This window comes from Urocitellus parryii, chromosome 12, assembly GCF_045843805.1.
Source record: "Urocitellus parryii isolate mUroPar1 chromosome 12, mUroPar1.hap1, whole genome shotgun sequence".
In the NCBI taxonomy this organism is placed as follows: Eukaryota; Metazoa; Chordata; class Mammalia; order Rodentia; family Sciuridae; genus Urocitellus; species Urocitellus parryii.
The window spans coordinates 82,791,418-82,816,213 of record NC_135542.1 but is presented as its reverse complement, the minus strand read 5'-3'; the positions used below and the strand labels follow the sequence as shown (position 1 = coordinate 82,816,213).

Sequence of the window (24,796 nt, the reverse complement as noted above, 5' to 3'; positions counted from 1 at the left end):
GATATGGCCAAAGGGCACATAAGATCAGAACTTATGTTTAGGTTTGATCATTTGAAGATGGATGATTACTGTTGCCAGAATAGTTACAGTAGAGGTCAATGCAAAATGGCAGCGAAGGCATGAACAAGTAGCACAGCTGGCTAATTCTTTGACCTCTTCTTGCTAAATTTTACCTCCTCTGAGTACATAATAAATCAGTAAGCTTCCTGGTGTAAAACACTATTCATCCACAAAAATAAAAGTAATTTCCTCATTATCTTGAACAGTTGAGAAGCATTCAAGCAAATACTGGAGGTATTCGGAAGAATGAGCAAGGAGGAGATGGGGCAAGAGTCATCAAATATAACTTGGAAAACTCTTGTTTCAGGTTTTGGACTTAATGGCTCATATATAATATTAATAAGTATTGAATTTTATTCAACAAATATGTTTAATAATAACAATGAATACTCAACACTTCTTATTTTTATTTGAAATCTCATTATCTTTCCTAATACTGTATTTTACAATATATAATAGAGAACAGAGAATAACTTATGTATCTTCTGTTCCTATAGTCAAAGAAACTGACAGTTACATATATATAAATCTTAGGACTTGGACAAAATAGAGACCACCTTTCATTCCGAAAACCTATGCAATATATGCATTTATGAGATAATTTTTGTTATAGATCTTAAACTTTCTGTGGAGATAATTAAACTGTGAGTTGTTCTCATGTTTATCTGCCTAGAATTAGACTTTCACAAAGAAAATTATCAAAATTTTACTTCAGGGAAGGTATGATTATGGAAAAGTATAGAAAAGTAATATATGTTTTAAAAGTTCAGAAGACATTTATGTTGTTCTATTTTATAACAGCCTAGAATTTCTTTTCAAGTATAAAGCTTTTGACTAAAACAACATTTAATATCCCAACTTTTACCTAAAAAACACAAAAATATGATATGACTAATTGCTCTTATCTTTCTTTGTTCTCTATGTCCTCATAATTTTCTCTTATAAAGCACAGTGAAGTAAGCCAGGTGTAGTGGTGCATGCATGCCTATAATCCCCATAGTTTGAGAGGCTGAGGCAGGAGGATCACTAGTTCAAAGCGAGCCTCAACAACTTAGTGAGGTCCTAAGCAACTCAGTGGGACCCTGTCTCTAAATAAAATATAAAAAAAAGGGCTGAGAGATGTGGCTAAGTGGTAAAGTACCCTGAGTTCAATCCCTGGTGACAAAACACACACCCACATGCCCACATACACTGAAGTAAAAATTATGAAAATGGATCTGGGGTTGTGGCTTAGCAGTAGAGCGCTCCTCTAGCATGTGCAAGACCCTGGGTTCGATCCTCAGCACCACATAAAAATAAATAAAATAAAGGTATTGTGTCCAACTACAACTAAAAAAATATTTTTTAAAAATTATGAAAATGTATTTTCCAAGCTGTCATTTCCCATATTTAGCAATGTGTCCTTGAATTTGTGTTTCTTGGAAATTACATCTATGGCCTCCACAGATTCTGTGTCTCAGCTCCTCCTAAGTACAATAACATTTCATAAATGGAAGATCCTAGCAGGCCAAATCCCTTCTCTTTGAAAATATTTTTTCCACCAGAAAGAATCAAAACAATACTGAATAAATACATTAAACAAACAGTTCTCTCATTTTATATGTTTTTTTCACAACTAAGATACCTTTCTTTTCTTCCTCATAGGTACCAGAGATTTGAAAAGGCATTTCTCCTAGCTGTTGACATTGGTGCTCGCGACCTGTTTATGGTGAGTCATTCCCTGAGATGATTTTGTGCCTTCAGTTCTAAGGCTGAGTAAGTTGTCAGCTTTTATGACCATTAAAAAGGATTAGTGTCATTTGCAGCCTTAGACACATGGTGGGAAAGCATTATTCCATCTTGGCTTGCAGCTTTGCCTTCGTGAAACTGGTCAATAGCTATCTAGTATCTTTTGACTTGTTGACATTTTCCTTGCCAGTGCCCAAAGGATCTTTTATGTTTTCTAAGAATTTATAATTCTTGAATTTTTCTCCTTATGTACCTCGATGTGAGGGTATGACACCTTTCTATATAATAAGCTTAAATGTCTTTCTAATCCATTCTCTGAAGAAGTGGTATACTGCTACAGAAGATAGGACACAGGGCAAAAAAGTGTCCCATAGATCTTGAAGGTGCACAGTATGTCCCTTAGATTTTAGCGAAAAGTAACAAATTATAAATGTTCTCACCGGTATTTTTAAAGTAACCATAGTACAAAGTGAATTTAAGAAGTTATAAATTCATATATACTCTAGTTCTTTCATTTATTAGTACAGAACCATAAAATTGACCAGGATTTCTTACAGATCCTTGTGCTTTGTAACAGATTCTTGTTTTGTAAGATCTTATGCCACAGTTAGGTCAGGTGAACAAATCCTTCCCTGATTTCCCAGCATATTCTATTGTTATCAAAGAAACAATAGAGCAAAAGCTTCTTGAAAACAAGAAAAAATTCTGGAATGCTCTTTTACCAGAATCTTTTATACTATGAAGACATTTTGTAGTTTATTAAGCTTTTTTATGCTCTTTTTGTTTTCTTTGTATATTAGTTTTGGTACTGGAGATTTAACCCAGGAGCACTTTACCACTGAGCTACATCCTCACTCATTTTTTAAAGTTTTTTTTATTTTGAGGCAGGTTCTCATTGCTTAGGGCCTTGTTAAACTGCTAAGGCTGGTCTTGAGCCTCTGGGATTACAGGTGTGAGTGCACTGCCATGCCTGGCTCGCTTTTGTTTTTTATATTTCTTTTTTTTTTATTGTTGGTTGTTCAAAACATTACATAGTTCTTGATATATCATATTTCACACTTTGATTCAAGTGGGTTATGAACTCCCATTTTTACCCCGTATACAGATTGCTGTATCACATCAGTTACCCTTCCATTGATTTATATATTGCCATACTAGTGTCTGTTGTATTCTGCTGCCTTTCCTATCCTCTACTATCCCTCCTCCCGTCCCCTCCACTCTTCTCTCTCTACCCCCTCTACTGTAATTCATTTCTCCCCCTTGTATTTTTTCCCTTTCCCCTCACTTCCTCTTGTATGTAATTTTGTATACCCCTGAGGGTCTCCTTCCATTTCCATGCAATTTCCCTTCTCTCTCCCTTTCCCTCCCACCTCTCATCCCTGTTTAATGTTAATCTTCTTCTCATGCTCTTCATCCCTACTCTGTTCTTAGTTGCTCTCCTTATATCAAAGAAGACATTTGGCATTTGTTTTTTAGGGATTGGCTACCTTCACTTAGCATAATCTGCTCTAATGCCATCCATTTCCCTGCAAATTCTATGATTTTGTCATTTTTTAATGCAGAGTAATACTCCATTGTGTATAAATGCCACATTTTTTTATCCATTCCTCTATTGAAGGGGATCTAGATTGGTTCCACAGTCTAGCTATTGTGAATTATGCTGCTATGAACATCGATGTAGCAGTGTCCCTGTAGTATGCTCTTTTTAGGTCTTTAGGGAATAGACTGAGAAGGGGAATAGCTGGGTCAAATGGTGGTTCCATTCCCAGCTTTCCAAGAAATCTCCATACTGCTTTCCAAATTGGCCGCACCAATTTGGAGTCCCACCAGCAATGTACAAGTGTACCCTTTTCCCCACATCCTCACCAGCACTTGTTGTTGTTTGACTTCATAATGACTGCCAATCTTACTGGAGTGAGATGGTATCTTAGGGTGGTTTTGATTTGCATTTCTCTGACTGCTAGAGATGGTGAGCATTTTTTCATGTACTTGTTGATGGATTGTATGTCCTCCTCTGAGAAGTGTCTGTTCAGGTCCTTGGCCCATTTGTTGATTGGGTTATTTGTTATCTTATTGTCAAATTTTTTGAGTTCTTTGTATACTCTGGATATTAGGGCTCTATATGAAGTGTGAGGAGTAAAAATTTGTTCCCAGGATGTAGGCTCCCTATTTACCTCTCTTATTGTTTCTCTTGCTGAGAAAAAACTTTTCAGTTTGAGCAAGTCCCATTTGTTGATTCTAGTTATTAACTTTTGTGCTATGGGTGTCCTATTGAGGAATTTGGAGCCCGACCCCACAATATGTAGATCGAAGCCAACTTTTTCTTCTATCAGATGCCGTGTCTCTGATTTGATATCAAGCTCCTTGATCCATTTTGAGTTAACTTTTGTGCATGGCGAGAGAAAGGGATTCAGTTTCATTTTGTTGCATATGGATTTCCAGTTTTCCCAGCACCATTTGTTGAAGATGCTATCCTTCCTCCATTGCATGTTTTTAGCCCCTTTATCAAATATAACATAGTTGTAGTTTTGTGGATTGGTTTCTGTGTCCTCTATTCTATACCATGGGTCCACCCGCCTGTTTTGGTACCAGTACCATGCTGTTTTTGTTACTATTGCTCTGTAGTATAGTTTGAAGTCTGGTATCGCTATACCGCCTGATTCACACTTCCTGCTTAGCATTGTTTTTGCTATTCTGGGTCTTTTATTTTTTCCATATGAATTTCATGATTGCTTTCTCTATTTCTACAAGAAATGCTGTTGGGATTTTGATTGGCATCATATTAAACCTATAGAGAACTTTTGGTAATATCGCGATTTTGATGATGTTAGTTCTGCCTATCCATGAACAGGGTACATTTTTCCATATTCTAAGATCTTCTTCTCTCTCTCTCTATTTAGGGTTCTGTAGTTTTCATTGTATAAGTCTTTCACCTCTTTTGTTAGGTTGATTCCCAAGTATTTTATTTTTTTTGAGGATATTGTGAATGGAGTGGTTGTCCTCATTTCCATTTCAGAGGATTTGTCGCTGATATACAGGAATGCCTTTGATTTATGCCTGTTGATTTTATATCCTGACACTTTGCTGAATTCATTTATTAGCTCTAATAGTTTCTTTGTAGACCCTTTTGGGTCTGGTAGGTATAGAATCATGTCATCTGCAAATAGTGATAATTTGAGTTCTTCTTTTCCTACTTTTATGCCTTTAATTTCTTTTGTCTAATTGCTCTGGCCAGTGTTTTGAGAACTATGTTGAACAGAAGTGGTGAGAGAGGGCATCCCTGTCTTGTTCCAGATTTTAGAGGGAATGCCTTCAATTTTTCTCCATTCAGAATGATGCTAGCCTGAGGCTTAGCATAGATTGCTTTTACAATATTGAGGTATGTTCCTGTTATCCCTAATTTTTCTAGAGTTTTGAACATAAAGGGATGTTGTACTTTGTCGAATGCTTTTTCTGCATCTATCGAGATGATCATATGGTTCTTATCTTTAAGTCTATTGATATGGTGAATAACATTTATTGATTTCCGTATATTGAACCAGCCTTGCATCTCAGGGATGAATCCTGCTTGATCATGGTGCACAATTTTTTTGATATGTTTTTGTATCCAATTCGCCAGAATCTTAATGAGGATTTTTGCATCTAGGTTCATTAGAGATATTGGTCTGTAGTTTTCTTTCTTTGAAGTGTCTTTGTCTGGTTTCGGGATCAGGGTGATGTTGGCCTTGTAGAATCAATTTGGAAGTTCTCCCTCTTTTTCTATTTCCTGAAATAACTTGAAAAGTATTGGTATTAGTTCCTCTTTAAAGGTTTTGTAAAACTGTGCTGTATACCCATCCAGTCCTGGGCTTTTCTTAGTTGATAGTCTTTTGATGGTTTCTTCTATTTCCTCAATTGATATTGGTCTGTTTAGGTTGTCTATATCCTCCTGACTCAATCTGGGCAGTTCATATGACTTAAGAAATTTATTGATGCCTTCACTATCTTCTATTTTATTGGAGTATAAGGATTCAAAATAATTTCTGATTATCTTCTGTGTTTCTGAAGTGTCTGTTGTGATGTTGCCTTTTTCATCCCATATGCTAGTAATTTGAGTTCTCTCTCTTCTTCTCTTCGTTAGCATGGCTAAGGGTCTGTCAATTTTATTTATTTTTTCAAAGAACCAACTTTTAGTTTTGTCAGTTTTTTCAATGGTTTCTTTTGTTTCGATTTCATTAATTTCAGCTCTGATTTTAATTATTTCTTGCCTTCTTCTTTTGCTGTTGTTTTGCTGTTCTTTTTCTAGGATTTTGAGATGAAGTATGAGATCATTTATTTGTTGGTTTTTTCTTTTTTTAAGGAATGAACTCCAAGAAATGAATTTTCCTCTTAGAACTGTTTTCAATGTGTCCCATAGATTCCGATATGTTGTGTCTGTGTTTTCATTTATCTCTAAGAATTTTTTAATTTCCTCCTTGATGTCTTCTATAACCCATTGATCATTCAGTAACCTATTATTCATTCTCCAAGTGATGCATGATTTTTCTTTACTTCTTTTATCGTTGATTTTCAGTTTCATTCCATTGTGATCAGATAAGATGCATGGATTATCTCTACTCCTTTATATTGTCTAAGAGTTGCCCTGTGACATAATATATGATCTATTTTTGAGAAGGATCCATGTGCTGCTGAGAAAAAAGTGTAACTGCTTGATGTTGGGTGGTATATTCTATATATGTCAATTAAGTCTAGGTTATTAATTGTATTATTGAGTTCTATAGTTTCCTTTTTCAACTTTTGTTTGGAAGATCTGTTCAGTGGTGAGAGAGGTGTGTTGAAGTCTCCCATGATTATTGTATGGTGGTCTATTAGACTCTTGAACTTGAGAAGAGTTTGTTTGATGAACATAGCTGCACCATTGTTTGGGGCATATATATTTATGATTGTTATGTCTTGTTGGTGTATGGTTCCCTTGAGAAGTATGTAGTGTCCCTCTTTATCCCTTTTGATTAACTTTGGCTTGAAATCTATTTTATTTGATATGAGTATGGACACTCCTGCTTGTTTCCGAAGTCCATATGAGTGATATGATTTTTTCCCAACCTTTCACCTTCAGTCTATGTATGTCTTTTCCTATCAAATGCGACTCCTGTAGGCAGCATATTGTTGGGTCTTGTTTTGTGATCCATTCTACTAACCTGTGTCTCTTAATTGGTGAGCTTAAACCATTAACATTTAGGGTTATTATTGAGATATGGGTTGTTCTTCCAGCCATATTTGTTTATTTATGTTACTAAACATGGTTTGTTTTCCTCTTTGATTATTTTTCCCCCCTTTACTTTACTACCTCCCGCTGCTGGTTTTCATTGTTATTTTCCATTTCCTCTTCCTATAATATTTTGCTAAGGATGTTTTGAAGAGATGGTTTTCTAGCTGCCAGTTCTTTTGTTTATCGTGGAAGGTTTTAATTTCATCTTCCATCCTGAAGCTTAATTTCGCTGGATACACAATTCTTGGTTGGAACCCATTTTCTTTCAGTGTTTGAAATATGTTATTCCAGGATCTTCTAGCTTTCAGAGTCTGTGTTGAAAGATCAGCTGTTATCCTGATTGGTTTACCCCTAAATGTAATCTGCTTCCTTTCTCTTGTAGCTTTTAAAATTCTCTCCTTATTCTGTATATTGGGCATCTTCATTATAATGAGTCTAGTTGTGGATCTCTTATGATTTTGCACATTCGGCGTCCTGTAGGCTTCTAGGATTTGGGATTCTGATTCTTCAAGTCTGGGAAGTTTTCTCGTATTATTTCATTGAATAGATTGCTCATTCCTTTGGTTTGGACCTTTATACCTTCCTGTATCCCAATGACTCCTAAGGTTGGTCTCTTTATGTTATCCCATATTTCTTGGTGTTTTTTATATTTCTATGGGTTCATCATATTAGCTCACTTGTCTTGTATTGAGTTTGATAATTAAATTCTAAATTCATATCATTAAGTTATGCTGTATTTTCACTGCTTATGAAAAGAATTTTTCCAATTTCAAAAGTATGGACATTCTGATATTTGTCATCTGTATTTTGTTAGGTCTAATGTGCAGGCATATTAGTATATTGAGGGAAGATTTATTATTTTTATTAAAATCTATATAGGTTGGGGCTGGGGATGTGGCTCAAGCTGTAGCACACTCGCCTGGCATGCGTGCGGCCCAGATTCGACCCTCAGCACCACATACAAATAATGATGTTGGTCCGCCAAAAACTAAAAAATAAATATTACTCTCTTTAAAATAAATCTATATAGGTAGATATCACAATATTAGAAATTTACTTATAACACTTTTTATTGTTTCTGACTTCATTTATTTTCCCTCCTTGTTTATGCCTTCTCACCTCTGCTTATTACTCATCCCAATAAAGGTAAATTTTATATATATATATATATAAATATATAATTTTTATGTCACAGTCCCAGTTTTTTTTCCTAAGATAAAAACTAAAACATATTTAAATGTTTGGTGCCTCGCATAATTTCTCTGTGAAGGTACTATACTGTTCTGTAATTCTGATTTTATTATTAGTTAATAAACATAACCATCAAAGTCACCAAACTTTTTTTTTAAGTCCTACCTCTTTTAGCATTTAGTTTGTTTAGTTCCTCAGTATCAATATAAAGTCTCCATGTTAGTTCGTATCTTCTTAATCCAAATAAACTCTGCTGATAGGCTAACCTAACTCTAACCCATAAGGATTTTTACATGTAAAAAGATAAAATATTAAAATAAGGAAAGAATGGTTTTACTTTCCTTTTGATTTGCAGAAATGAATAGTTATTATTCAGAGTACTACATCCTTATTCTCCATATAAAACTTTGTTCATTGTCCAAGGTCTTCTCTTAGGATGCTAAAAATATAGAGCATTGAGGCTTCAGAGTTCTAGGTTTATGTACTTATTGTATACATTTGGGGCTTCAGGTTCACAATGTCTAAAAGCATTTATTATGTTTTTTATAGATTGAGTCTCACTATTTAAATTTCATGGGTGTGGAAATAATCGAAATATGTTTTGTGCATGTATGAATGTGTCACAATAAAACCCATTATTCTGTATAATTAATATGTACTAAAAATAAAAATAGACACAAGTGAAAAAACAAATGTCATTTATCCAGAGGCCTGTAGCTTACATTGTAGGAATTCTTTTATTATTATTTTTTAGTTATAGATGGACACAATATATTTATTTTATTTTTATGTGGTGCTGAGGATCAAACCCAGTGCCTCATGCATGCTAGGTAAGTGCTCTACATATCTGAGCCACAACCCCAGCCCTAATCTAGGAATTCTTATCTCTTTTGAAATTAATATGTTTGTAACATAAACAGGAATATCTCTACTTGAAAATAATTTTCTACACTTGTTTTTTTATGTACCAAAATATTGTACCACTTATAATAGTACCTCAAAACCTAATATATTTGTAAATTCATATTTTTTATCAAATTTAGGAATTTTAAACCTATGTCTGACTGCACCTGTATTTATTTATTTATTTTTTTATTGGTTGTTCAAAACATTACAAAGCTCTTGACATATCATATTTCATACATTACATTCAAGTGGGTTATGAACTCCCATTTTTACCCAATTACAGATTGCATAATCACATCGGTTACACATCCACATTTTTACATGATGCCATATTAGTGATTGCTGTATTCTGCTACCTTTCCTATCCTCTATTATCCCCCATCCCCCCCTCCCATCTTCTCTCTCTACCCCATCTACTACAATTCATTTCTCTCCTTGTTTTTTTCCCCATTCCCCTCACAACCTCTTATATGTAATTTTGTGTAACAGTGAGGGTCTCCTTCCATTTCCATGCAATTTCCCTTCTCTCTCCCTTTCCCTGCCACCTCATGTCTCTGTTTATGTTAGTCTTTTCCTCCTGCTCTTCCTCCCTGCTCTGTTCTTAGTTGCTCTCTTTATATCAAAGAAGACATTTGGCATTTGTTTTTTAGGGATTGGCTACCTTCACTTAGCATAATCTGCTCTAATGCCATCCATTTCCCTGCAAATTCTATGATTTTGTCATTTTTTAATGCAGAGTAATACTCCATTGTGTATAAATGCCACATTTTTTTTATCCATTCCTCTATTGAAGGGGATCTAGATTGGTTCCACAGTCTAGCTATTGTGAATTATGCTGCTATGAACATCGATGTAGCAGTGTCCCTGTAGTATGCTCTTTTTAGGTCTTTAGGGAATAGACTGAGAAGGGGAATAGCTGGGTCAAATGGTGGTTCCATTCCCAGCTTTCCAAGAAATCTCCATACTGCTTTCCAAATTGGCCGCACCAATTTGGAGTCCCACCAGCAATGTACAAGTGTACCCTTTTCCCCACATCCTCACCAGCACTTGTTGTTGTTTGACTTCATAATGACTGCCAATCTTACTGGAGTGAGATGGTATCTTAGGGTGGTTTTGATTTGCATTTCTCTGACTGCTAGAGATGGTGAGCATTTTTTCACGTACTTGTTGATGGATTGTATGTCCTCCTCTGAGAAGTGTCTGTTCAGGTCCTTGGCCCATTTGTTGATTGGGTTATTTGTTATCTTATTGTCAAATTTTTTGAGTTCTTTGTATACTCTGGATATTAGGGCTCTATATGAAGTATGAGGAGTAAAAATTTGTTCCCAGGATGTAGGCTCCCTATTTACCTCTCTTATTGTTTCTCTTGCTGAGAAAAAACTTTTCAGTTTGAGCAAGTCCCATTTGTTGATTCTAGTTATTAACTTTTGTGCTATGGGTGTCCTATTGAGGAATTTGGAGCCCGACCCCACAATATGTAGATCGAAGCCAACTTTTTCTTCTATCAGATGCCGTGTCTCTGATTTGATATCAAGCTCCTTGATCCATTTTGAGTTAACTTTTGTGCATGGCGAGAGAAAGGGATTCAGTTTCATTTTGTTGCATATGGATTTCCAGTTTTCCCAGCACCATTTGTTGAAGATACTATCCTTCCTCCATTGCATGCTTTTAGCCCCTTTATCAAATATAAGAAAGTTGTAATTTTGTGGATTGGTCTCTGTGTCCTCTATTCTGTACCATTGGTCCACCCGCCTGTTTTGGTACCAGTACCATGCTGTTTTTGTTACTATTGCTCTGTAGTATAGTTTGAAGTCTGGTATCGCTATACCGCCTGACTCACACTTCCTGCTTAGAATTGCTTTTGCTATTCTGGGTCTTTTGTTTTTCCATATGAATTTCATGATTGCTTTCTCTATTTCTACAAGAAATGCTGTTGGGATTTTGATTGGCATCATATTAAACCTATAGAGAACTTTGGGTAATATTGCCATTTTGATGATGTTAGTTCTTCCTATCCATGAACAGGGTATATTTTTCCATCTTCTATGGTCTTTTTCTTTTTCTCTCTTTAGGGTTCTGTAGTTTTCATTGTATAAATCTTTCACCTCTTTTGTTAGGTTGATTCCCAAGTATTTTATTTTATTTTTTTTGAGGATATTGTGAATGGGGTGGTTGTCCTCATTTCCATTTCAGAAGATTTGTTGCTGATATACAGGAATGCCTTTGATTTATGTGTGTTGATTTTATATCCTGCCACTTTGCTGAATTCATTTATTAACTGTAGTAGTTTCTTTGTGGACCCTTTTGGGTCTGTTAGATATAGTATCATATCATCCCCAAATAGTGATAACATAAGTTCTTCTTTTCCTATTTTTATGCCTTTAATTTCTTTCATCTGTCTAATTGCTCTGGCCAGTGTTTTGAGAACTATATTGAATAGAAGTGGTGATCGAGGGCATCCCTGTCTTGTTCCAGATTTTAGAGGGAATGCCTTCAGTTTTTCTCCATTCAGAATGATGCTAGCCTGAGGCTTAGCATATATAGCTTTTACGATGTTGAGGTAAGATCCTGTTATCCCTAGTTTTTCTAGTGTTTTGAACATAAAGGGATGTTGTACTTTGTCGAATGCTTTTTCTGCATCTATGGAGATGATCATATGGTTCTTATCTTTAAGTCTATTGATATGGTGAATAACATTTATTGATTTCCGTATATTGAACCAGCCTTGCATCTCAGGGATGAATCCTGCTTGATCATGGTGCACAATTTTTTTTAAATGTTTTTGTATCCGATTCGCCAGAATTTTAATGAGGATTTTTGCATCTAGGTTCATTAGAGATATTGGTCTGTAGTTTTCTTTCTTTGAAGTGTCTTTGTCTGGTTTCGGGATCAGGGTGATGTTGGCCTCATAGAATGAATTTGGAAGATCTCCTTCTTTTTCTATTTCTTGAAATAACTTGAAAAGTATTGGTATTAATTCTTCTTTGAAGGTTTTGTAAAACTGTGCTGTATATCCATCCGTTCCAGGGCTTTTCTTGGTTGGTAGTCTTTTGATGGCTTCTTCTATTTCCTCCTTTGTTATTGGTCCAAGATGGTGGCCGCTGGCTTCCTCGGTGGTCTGACCTGTGTGGAGGATAGAACTGGACCACTTCCTTCCCCCGTCTCAAACCCAGAATTCAGCACTGAGCACAGTGAGGGCACAGCCGGCAGGAGCCCGCAGAATCTGTGTTGCTAGCTCGCCGTTTCCGGGTGCACGCTGCAGTCTCTAGCAGCGGGGCGAGCCGCTGAATAAGCAGCTTGAATCCCCGGGCGGACAAATCGCTCGTGGTTGAGCCCCAGTAACCTATCTTCGGGTGGTGGAAATCCTTCCTCTAGGTTTTGGTGCACCCCAATTTTGCTGGGAATTCCTAACAAGATAGTTTTTGACCGTTCTAACTCGTCATTCACCCGTGCAGTGACGCGGTACACGGGGGTGATGCACTCCATTCGCCGCCATCTTCTGAGTCCAATTTTGTACACTTATGATATCTCTTTATTGAGGATTAAAAGTAATATCAAAGAGGTCACAAAAAAGAAATATCAGTTAACCTGAAAATAGTGCTTTTTGCATTAATGTCTATCAGTTACAAAGAGGTTCAAGACATATGACCTGACAAAGCTGACGTAGAATTGTGTTTTTACGTATGAGATTATATCTGCAAATAGAGTTTTAGTTTTTCCTTTACAACTTGGATATCTTTTATTTTTCTAGCCCAATTTTTCTGACTAGAACTTTTCAGTATTATGTTGAATAAAAGTGTCAAAAGTGTGCATGCTTGCCTTGTCTCTGATCTTAGGGGAAAAGCTTTTAAGTTTTTCACCATTAAATATGATACTGTGGGATTTTCATGTACAGCTTTTCACATTATGTGGAAGTAGTTTCTTTCAATCCTAATTTGTTAATAGATTTTGTGATGAAAAAGTGTTAAATTTTGTCTAATATTTCTTCTACGTTGATTGAGACAATTATGTAGTTTTCTACCCTTCCTTCTGTTTATGTGGTATATTATACTGATCAATTGTGATCAACTATTTTTGCATTCCACGAATAAATCCCACTTGGACATGGTGCATACTCCTTTTACTGTGCTGCAGAATTCATTTTACTATTATTTTATTGAACATTTTTGTATAGATGTTGATAAGAAATATTGGTCTGTAGTTTTGTTTTTGTCTAGCTTTGGTATTAGGATAATGTTGGCTTTAGAGAATGAGTTAGGAAGTTCTCCTCTTCAATTTGGGGGTATGGTTTGAGGAGGATTGCATTATTTTTTCTTCAAATGTTTGGTTTAATTCACCAGCAGAGCCATTAGTTGCAGGCCTTTTCTTTGTCAGATTTTTTATTTATGCTTCAATCTCTTTATCACTCCCAGGTATGTCCATATTTTCTGTTTTTTGGTTTAGTTTTGATTTGGCTTTGTTTCTAGCAATTTGTCCTTTTCATGTAAGTTAACCAATCTGTTAGCATTCAGTTGTTTGTAGTACTCCAATAATCCTTTCATTTCTGTAGGATTAATAGCAATAATGTCCCCATTTTCATGATTTTATCTTCTCCTTTTTATTCTTAGCTAATGTTTTGTTGATCTTACTGATTTTTTAAAATAACCAACATTTGGTATAATTGGTCTCTATTTTGATTATCTCTGCTGTAATCCTTATTAATTTCTTCCTTTTGCAGGCTTTGGGTTTAGATTATTGTTCCTTTTTCTATGTTAAGTTAGGCTATTGATTTGAGATCTTTCTTTTTAGTGTACATATTTATAACTTTCACTCATAGTACTCCTTTCACTATATTCTGTATATTGGTATTGTACAGTTTTCATTTCCATATTTCTCCAGTGTTTGCTAATTTCTCTTCTGCTGTCTTCCAATGGTGGTTTGAATTTTTAATTTCCACAAATTTATGAATTTTCAGTTTTACTTTTACTACTTTTATTATAGCTTTATCCTATTTTGTAGGACATGAAGCTTAGAATTATTACTGTCTTTCTAAACCTATCCAGACTTAGTGAAAGATGTCTCATGCGCCTAAAAAGAATAAGATGTTTTGTTGTTTTTGGACAGAATAACTGTATATGTCTGTTAGATCTAATTGGTTTAAAGTGTTGAGTGTTCTGCATCTTCCTTATTTTTTATCTGGTTATTCTAGAAATAATTCAGAGCAGGATATTGACATATCCAACTAGTATTGCAGAACTATTTGTTCTTGAATTCTGTGAGTTTCTGATTGATATATTTTGATAGGTAAATAAATGTTATTTTATCTTTTCCTGCATTGAATTTTTTATTAACATAAAATCCTTTTTTATCCTTTATAGCCTTTTAAAATATACTCTGTTTTGTCTGGTATGCGAATAACCATACCTGCTTTCTTTGGGTTACTATTTTTTATTTGTAATAATTTTCAGCCTATTTGTGTCTTTGGATCTATAGCGAGTGAGTCTCTTAGAGACAGCATTTGGTTGCGTGATGTGTTTTTAACTGTATCATTTGATTGGAAGATTGGAAGTTTAATCCATTTACATTTAAAGTAATTTCTGATAAGAAGGATCATATGTTATTTTGATTTGTTTTCTATATGCCTTACAGCTGCCTTTTTTTGAAGTCCAGAGAATGAGTCTGTCTTGTATATGCTAAGCAGATGCTCTATTACAGAGCTATAGCTACAGCTTGCCTTATAGCTTTTATCTCTTTGATTTCCTGCATTATTGTCTTATGTGTTTAGATGGTTTTGTTGTTGTTGTTGAAAACAGGACATTTGAATCTAATAATGTGATAACTTTGGTAATCAGATTTTCTCTTTACCCCAGGATTTGCTATTTTGTTATTTAGATTTCATATAAAAAATGATTTTATGCCTTATTATGTCAAGGATCATAATAAGGTATAAAATTAAGGTCTTCTCCAAATCTTTGCCTTGTATTCACTTGGTGGTACATGACCATTTTCTAATATTCTCTTTATTCACAGTTGCTTTTCAGTGTCCTAGTTTTTCAATGTTTGATTTCCAAAAGAGAAAAATGAAGGGAAGAAAAGAGGGTACCAGCCCTTTAAATCATCTGTCTCTTCAGTCAAGAGAGAAGCTGTCCACAATAAGATGGTACACCAATGGTCCCCCTGCCTGTTTGCACCTCTGTAGTCAGAAGCATCAATTCATAATAAGAGCATAGATTCCTATACTTGGAGGCCAGGGTACTTTTAGTCCATCCTAGTCCCAGTCAGTTGACAGTGAACTGCTCTAGGTAGCTGGTAGTGTGCAATAGCTGAAATTCACCAAAATTAACAGTACTTTATTTTGTTAAACATTTACCTGGAAAACTTTCAAGTCTTCAATGGACTCCAGAATTCTGAAATATTTTAGCAGACACATTCTGCAGTTGTTGCCTAGATTGAGAGACACATTCTTGGTGCTTCCTACTCTTCCTCCTTCTCACAATCCTTCTGTGCCTTGCCTTGTTTTGTAACTTTATATTATTTCATTTACCCTTTTGATTCTTTGTTATTTTTTTCTTTAATATTTTTGTATATATCTCTATCTTTCTAGTGGGTATTTTGCAAATGTCATTGTTGGTTTTGGTTTTTTGGTCTTATTTCTTGTCAATAATTGGATCATGTACAAAACTGAAATAGATTTGCCTCTAAAAATCATAAAATAAAGCAGACTTAAAAGGATTCACCACTAATTTAATGTTCTGATAGAACAAAATTCAATACCCTTTAAAGAAAGATATAATCCAGACTCCTTTTAATGTTACACTCAAAATGTCTTATTAGGCATGTGAAGTAGAAAATTATGATCACTAATAAATATAAAAGGTGATAACAGTAATGGACCCTTATGTGACACAGATGTTGAAATGATCAAATAAGAACTTTGGAGCAAGCTGGGTGCAGAGGCACACACCTGTAATCCCAGTGGCTCAGGAAGCTGAGGCCGGAGGATCAAAGCCAGCCTCAGCAACTTAGCAAGGCCCTAAGCAACTCAGCGAGACGCTGTCTATAATAAAATACTAATAAGCGTTGGGAGTGTGGTTTAGTGGTCGAGTGCCCCTGAGAAAGAAAGGAGGGAGGAAGGGAGGGTGGGAAGACGGGAGGAATGGAGGAAGGTGGGGAGGGAGGATGGAAGGAAGGAAGGCAGGCCTTTGAATTTTAAGAAAAAAGATGAACATAATGACTGAATACATAGGGATTCTCAGAAGAAACATAGAAGCTATATATAAAGAAAACCAAGTATAATTCTATAATTTTATTTCATATTTGGTAGAGAAATACAAAATTTGAAATGGAAAATGTACTAGATGGGCTTATGGACACTGTAATAAAAGTGCCAGTGAGTTTGAAGAGAGATCAATAGAAATCATCCAATCTGAAGAAGAGAAAGGGAAGATTGTGCAAGAAATGATCAGCCTCAGTGTCTTGTGGAATCAAGCCAAAGAGTCTAAAATATATGTAATTGAAGCTTAGTGAAAAATATTGGTTGACATTGGAGAATCTCAGTGGACTCCAAATATAAGAAAGCAGCACATCACATCATAGTACCAAATAGTCAGATTACGGAAAACTGATGACAAAGAAAATATTAATAATACCTAGAAAAGAAGAAAAAATAAGACAAAATGATCATCAATTAATATGAATTATGTCTTATTTTAAATCAGAAAATATACCAAAAGGACTGGGCACATGAGCACATGCCTATAATCCCAGCAGTTTAGGAGGCTGAGGCAGGAGGATCATGTGTTCAAAGCCAGCCTCAGAAACAGCAAGACGCTAAGCATCTCGGTGAGACCCTATCTCTAAATAAAATACACAATAGGACTGTGTATGTGGCTCAGTGGTCAAGTGCCCCTGAGTTCAGTCCCTAGTACCACCTCACACAAAAAAGGAAAGAAATTATACCAAAAGATAATGGAACATTTCTATCTTGCCGAAAAGATTAAGTTCGTAATGCAAAATAGTATATCCAGTGAAAATAATTCTTAAATGGAAATAGGATAAAAACACTTGTAAATAAATGAAAGGTGACAGAACTCAGCAGTAGTAGATGTGTACTACAAGAAAAGTTAAAGTTTTTTTCTGGTATGACAAAAAAATGAAACCAAATGAAAACTTAGATCTAGAGAGAAAAATGAAGAATCCTGAAAATGGCAAACTTAGAGATTTTCCCTCACCTTAAAAATTTCTTTAAATGATAATTATCACAAGGAAATTATAAATGTTTGAGACAAGTATTTTATCCTGATTTGAACATTACATAATATATGCATGTATTGAAACATCACATGATATGTCATAAATGTGTATAGTTTGTATCAATTTTAAAAAGGATTTGTTTAGAGATACACATTTTTAAAGATAATTATTTAAAACAAAAATAATAACAATAACATTGTGGTATTAATAACAGTTATAGACATGAAATGAAAGAGAGTAATACCTCAGGAGGGAACAAATGGAATTATATTGTTGTCAGATTCGAGCCTTTTACCTGAAGTGGTAGCATTACTAATTCCAAATAGACTGTGATATGTTAAGATTACATATTATACTGTCCATAGGATTTTCTAAAAAAAAAAAATTTAAATAGACATGTATTCAAAAAGTTAATAGTGGAAAGTTAGAGTTTTAAAATGTTTAAGCCAAAGGAAGGCAGGAAAAGAAAACAAATCGAAAGATAGTACTCTTAAGCTTAAACATACAAATAATCACATTAAATTCAAATTGAGTAGATACTCCAATTAAAAGTAGACATTAAATTTTTTAAGTCAGAATTTCAGAGTGGATAAAAATAAAGATATATAGTGTTTCCCTTATACACTAAATATAATTATAATTGTTATAAAACAAATAAATTGAAAGTAAAAATGTGTTAAAAAGATACTATCATGCAAAGACTAAGACAAAATAAACTTCAAAACAACGGAAGTATTAGAGATAGACTTTCATCATGATAAAAATTCAACAAGAAGACATAACAATACTAAATGTTTACATATAAGTCAACTGAGTTTCAAATACATGAAGCAAAAGCTGACAAACCAAAAATAAGTAAAGGAACATAATAATTCAGAGAAATAGTGAATATATACAATATGTGAACCAACTGGACCTAAGTGACATTGTTTAAAGCTATGTCCAACAATTGCAGAATACATATTCTTTTCAAATGTACATGGTTTACTCAACCAAACACAAACTCCATTTTGGTTCATAATATAAGACTCAATACATTCTAACACTTTAAAATATGACACTGAAGGAATTATAAGTTAGTTACATTCCAAGACCTATAAAGTTTACATGTATTTATATATTCTCTAAATTCTTTAAATATTCTTTTTTTAATATTTATTTTTTAGTTGTAGTTGGACACAATACCTTTATTTGATTGTATATGGTGCTGAGGATCAAACCCAGGGCCTCACACTTCCTAAGCGAGCACGCTACCACTGAACCACAATGCCAGCCCCTCTAAATATTCTTTAAAAAATCTCATGGGTTAAAAGAGAAATCACAAAGGAAATTAGGAAATATTTTCAATGAATTTTAGAACACAGTATGTCAAAGTGCATGGGATAATTATATCACACATTGTATGGACACTATGTGTCCATACTGATACAAGTAAATAAATAAAACCAACTAATAAATGTAGAAATAATGATAGGATTGGAAGATCACAGTCTGGCAAAAATCATAGTCATAATTGAATAAGCAAGAATCATTAATGGATGCAATGACCAATGAGAAAAAGTTTCACAAGAAACGAGGTCTTTACAAAAATAATAACAATAACATTGTGGTATTAATAAAGGAGGTCTTTACATAGTCTCGAAGTATTTCCTCACAAGATGGATATTACTTTCAAACAGAAAAAGAGGGGAGAAGGCTGGCAGATACTGTTTTAATCAGGTAATCACAAGACTATCATCGATAGTAGAACAAATTAAAATAATTTGCCACCTTACATGTTGCAATAAGAATACTGTACAATAAGATCATTCCTTCTGTGACATTCCTGCAAAAAAAAAAAAAAAGTATAGCCTGAATCTAACCATAAGGAACATCAATTGAACCCAAATGGAGGAACATTTGAATAACTAGTCTATATTCTTAAGGTAGGGAAAGGGAAGGGGAAGGGGAAGGAGAGGTACTGAAGTCGGAATTAAAATAAGCTATATTCCATGCTTGTATAATTATATCAAAATGGATTCTACTATCATGCATAACTAAGAAGAACTAATAACATTTTTTTTAAATGTCAAGTTCATGTAAGAGAAAAGAAGTATAGAGTAAAAGAGACTAAAGAGATATAACAACTAAATGTATCAAGAAATGCATCTTTGTGATAATGAAGAACAGTTATTAGGACAATTGAAACTTTAGTGTTTTACAAATACTGTAGTGGTGTTATAAGTGTTTTCGATTGCAGTTTTGTAGGTGATAAACACTGAACTCGTCAAAGATAGGTTGGCATTTACTCTCAAGTGATACAGAAAAATAAGACCTTTGTACTCTGCTTGAAACTTTTTTGTAACTTTAAAATTATTTTAAAAATATAAATTTATCCATATTATCACAGTTCTAGACTCTTTACTCTCTATGCTTTCTCTATGTAGAAGCAGTGTGGTTTGGAAGTCTATTGCTTTGGTCACAACAATTTTGCTTTTAATTGTTTAGATATTATTCTGGTTTTGAAAATTCAGGTAAAACTCTCCAAGCTAATTATTATTGTGGCATAAAAACTACTTATGTTGCTTTACCCATTGTGACATAAGAGCTACCCAAGATTGCTTCCCCGGCCCCATGTTGGATGGCATGAGGATGAGTATGCTTTTGAATGTTCTCATGCTGGCATCCTTTACTACCTTGGCCATTGGCACAGGGCCAGTTGGAATGTCAACCATGCCATCTGATAATGCTATAAAAAGACCTATAGCTGCTGCTCTCCAGCCATCTGTGCCTTCCCTTGGCATGATACTGTTGGGTAGTTTGTCTTTAATTGGCATGGTTTTTGTAGGGTGGCTTACATCTGCTACTCCTAGGCACTTGTTTGGTGATCAAGTTGACATAGAACTGCTTCCTTGGCAATGTTTTTATATAAAGGAGTTTTATACCTGCTAACTTCTAAAATAATTATTACATATATTATGATTACAATTTAAAATATAATGAACATACATGTCCTTTTGGACTCTGTGGACTCAAATCTAGCTTGGACTTTCAAGTTTTAACTTCCTCCAATTAGAAGTCTCCACTTAATAAGAATTAACTAATAAATGAGATGTATCTCTTTTGATTTAGTGAAATGAGCATACATATAAATCTTTCCCACCTGCATCAAATCTCTAGAAATGATGGAAGATGCATAGGTATATTTGTGTTTTTTAAAAAGTTAGTAACTGGAATTGAAAATAAGAATGCCTGATAGATCAGGGTTTGCAAGAATCCACTGAAAACTGTAAAATAGAGATTGAAGAAAGAAGGCAGATTCCAAAATGTCAAGAGGAGAAGACTGTTACCAAAGTTGGTTGAACATCAAAAGTTCTCCATCCCCTGAAGGGGATGCTAGGAAAAGGGAAAGTGTACCTGGGCAAGCAGGGATGAGTACTCAGGTACTGCAATAGGGTGAATGAGTGGTGAAAAGTCAGAAAAAAACGTACTGATTAAACCATAGGTGTTTTTAGAAAAAAGTTGATTATATGAGTATGTTAAGATTTAAGCAGAATAAAAGTGGATGGTGTTATGGACTTAATTGTGTCCTTATTTCCTATCAAATTCACATCCCAAACTTCTAATCCCCATGTGACCATATATTGTTACAGAACATTTGAAGAAGTAAATGAGTCCATTAGAGTGAGATTTTCATCCAACATGCTTGATTGTCTTTACAAGCAGAAGCGATACCAAGGATATATGTGCACAGAAGAAGGGCCATTTGAGGATGTAGCAAGAAGGTAGCCATATGCAAGCCAAGGAAAGGCCTCAGGAGAACCATATCTGCTGATAGCTCGAAGTTGGACTTCTAACTGCCAGAGCTGTAAGAAAGTAATTTTCTGTTAAGCTACTCATTCTTGGTATTTTGTTATGGCAATCTTAGCAGACTAATACAAAAGTTATAACTTTAGAAATAGTAAATAAGAAAAATACAGCAAAGCAGAGTTGATAAATTATTACAAAGCAAGTGGAAAATAATCAAAGAAGATAATTGTGGTAAATAGAAAACACAAAAAGAGCTGGCAGGAATGTTTAGACATCAGTAGTTACAATGACAGGACCAGCAGAAGGAGCGGCAGAAGAGCATAAAGGATACCAGGACATTCCCTTCAGCCTCTTATAGGAGAGCACCAGTCCATTTGTGAGGACAAGAGTCTTCATGCCATAAATCATTTCTCTAAAGATAACAACTAATAATGTGATCACCTTGAGGGCGTAAGTTCCAACCTATCAATTTTGAAGGGACACACACATTCAAACCATAGCATATAGACAAATCTTGCCAAGTATCAGATAAAATATTTAAAAACAAAAAGATTAAAAGGAAAAAAAATGAGGTGCTTTAAAAATGTTTCCACAGATACTTTGATGCTTCTCTTTTTAAAAGGTGATGACTCTTCCTCATCCTCTTGAGTATAAACTGGCTTTTAATAACTTCTTTCTAATTAATAGAATATGGTAGACATTCTGTTGTGTGATGTCTGAAAACAGGTACTGAAAGGCAGGGATAACTGCTGATTTGCCCCCTTTTGTCTTGAATCACTTGCGCTGGGGGAGGTTAGCTGCCACACAAAACAGTGTGATGCATCCTGTGAACCACCAGGAAGGAACTAGGGGTCCAGCCAAAAGCCATGTGGATGAGCCACCTACAAGCAGATTGTTCACACCCAAACTTTCATGACTGCAGCTCTGGCAAAGGTTTTGACTATAACTTCTTGAGATCCTGGGTCACATTCACCTAGTTAAAACTTCCTGTATTCCTAACCTTCAGAAATTGAGGAAATAAATGTTCATTGCTTTTAGCTGCTAAATTTGGGTTTGTTATGAAGCAATAGATAACTAAAATTGAGAGATACTTCATGTTAATACAGTTGATAATAGAAGTGATCCATCAGGAGGACCACGAGTTCAGAGCCAGCCTTGGCAGCTTATCAAGGTCAAAAGAGGATGTGGCTCAGTGGTTAACACCCCCCCCCAGGTTCAATCCCTGATACAAAACAACAACAAACTCAGAAATGATCCATCAAATAGACATAGTACTATTTATTTAACCACATAGCACCAAAGTATATTTTGTAAAAAGAAAAGCTTTCAAGGGAAAAGTAGAAAAAAATTCCATAGTCATAGTGTAGTATTTAACATAGTCCTCAGAAAACCATAGACAAAGCAGGAAAAAACTTTAAAATGTTGAGGATTTGAAGAACATAATTACAAAACTTGAGTTAATTGAGATGGTCTTTAATAAAGAATTAATATAATTAATAAAATCACAAAATCAAACTTAAATAATGATCATATCTAAACCATCAAGAAATCTGTGCAAATTCAAAAAGGTTGCTATTATGGAGACTACATAAATTGACTTTTGTATGATAAAAGTGAAAACAGGGCCGAGGTTGTGGCTCAGTGCTAGAGTGCTTGCCTAGCATGTGTGAGGCACTGAGTTCGATCCCAGGAACCACATAAAAATTGAAAATAAATAAATAAAATAAAGGTATTGTGTCCATCTACAATTAAAATTTTTTTTAATTAAAAACAAACTGCAAAAATATTGCCATTTTTAAAGATAACATGTACCTTAAAATTTAAAAGCCTATTTCTTACTAGCTCTTGAGCTAAATGTGATATCAAAGAGGAAATTATTAACTATTTAGGATTAATGACTATGAAAATAGTACACATCAAGAAATTTGGCTTGTTGCCAAAGAAGTAGTACCAGAAGAAATTTCATAACTTTAAGTCTTAAAAAAATTGAAAATAAGTGGCCTACACATTTATCTCAAGAGGGAAAAGAAAGACATAAGTTCAAGGAATATGTAGAAAAAATGGAATTAGGAAAGATTAAAAAAAAGAGAAATTTAAGTGCCAGGCTCTACTGGCACATACTTAAGAGTTCTAGCTGCCTGGAAGATAGAAACAGCAGGATCATTTTAGCCCATAAGTTTGAGATCAGCCTCATAAGTATAGTAAGACCCTGTCTCCAAAATAAATAAATGAAAGAATTTCAATAAAATTCCTAGAAAAGACCTGTTGGTGTTTAGAGAAATAGGATCTATATATACAGAAAAAGACACAACTAAGATGAAGATAAATGACATAATTTACAGACACAGGAAATTATTTTTAAAATAACATGCTATTAATTTTATTTTGGATTTATTTTTAAAGTATGATCAATCACTATATACCAATTACAAAACTTGAGTTAATTGAGATGGTCTTTAATAAAGAATTAATATAATAAAATCACAAAATCAAACTTAAATAATGATCCATATCTAAACCATCAAGAAATATATATACCAATCACCTACTTTTGTCAATTACTTATACATGAACTAAATACATTTCATTTTTTACTTCCCACCACCTTATATCGTGTGCCGCAGTCTGGCTGGGCACAATTCAGGAGCCACTTGTCAAAAGAAACTAACTTTATTTTTAGAACCACAGGTGCCAAACAAAACAGCTCCTCAGAAAAAACCCTCAGAGCCCAACTGCCACCACCGGCTTCCCACAAGCCTCTCACAAAAAACACAAGCCTCTCCCACTCCCACAATCCTCCTGCTCTTGAGGCCGATTGGCTGGGTTGCGTGGGAGGAGCCAAAGAAGTCCCCCAATGAGCAGCTCCGTGGTCTGAAAGGGCAGGGAAACAGCCCAATGAGCATCACCACAGAGGAGCCAATCAGCTAGATGTTGCTGGGGCCGCTGTGAGCCAATCATCAGCTGGCAGTCTGAAAGGGTGGGGAAACAGCTCAATGAGCATCTCCAATGAGCATCACCACAGAGGAGCCAATCAGCTAGATATTGCTGGGACCGATCATCAGCTGGCAGCTGGAAGTTTGCTGGGGCCCCTTCGGCTGTGGCTCTCAACAATCGTGTTTTTATTTATTTATTATTGCTTTCTTTTTTCCTTTGCTTTTTTTTTTTTAAGTACTGTATTCTTTTTTCTTCTAAATCCTTCAGTATTTGTCTCTAAAAGGCCTCATTTATTTGGTTTTGCTGTTTATGGTGCTGGGGATTAAACCCAGGGCCTCAAGTATGCTAGGCAAGTACTCTACCACTGAGCTACATCCTCTGCAAGTTATAAAATGTTTTTATTTTGAGAAAGGCTCTTGCTGAATTTCCAAGGCTGCCTTAAAACTTGTGATCCTCTTACCTCAGCTTCCCTTGAGCTGGCATGTGCCATCATGCCTAGCTCAAAAATTCATTTTTTTAAAGAACATAATTGTTACCTAAGTACATATATGAAGACACAAATTGGTATGAGTATACAATGTATACAATCAGAGATATGAAAAATTGAGCTCTATATATGTAATAAGAATTGCAATGCATTTTGCTGTTATATATAAATAAAAATAAATTTTTTAAAATTATTTTTTTTTTAAAAAGGAGTAAACAAAG

At 34.7% G+C, this 24,796-nt stretch overlaps 1 protein-coding gene across 4 annotated transcripts in view; it reads left to right on the top strand.

Moving 5' to 3' along the window:
• Positions 1–24,796, top strand: part of Wdpcp (WD repeat containing planar cell polarity effector) — a 346,394-nt gene that overhangs the window by 190,149 nt on the left and 131,449 nt on the right. For all 4 annotated transcript variants that reach the window (XM_026387164.2, XM_026387163.2, XM_077791841.1 and 1 more), the window contains one exon: positions 1,705–1,768. In XM_026387164.2, coding sequence (XP_026242949.1) covers positions 1,705–1,768 — 64 coding nt within the window. The remainder of the gene's footprint in view (positions 1–1,704; positions 1,769–24,796) is intronic.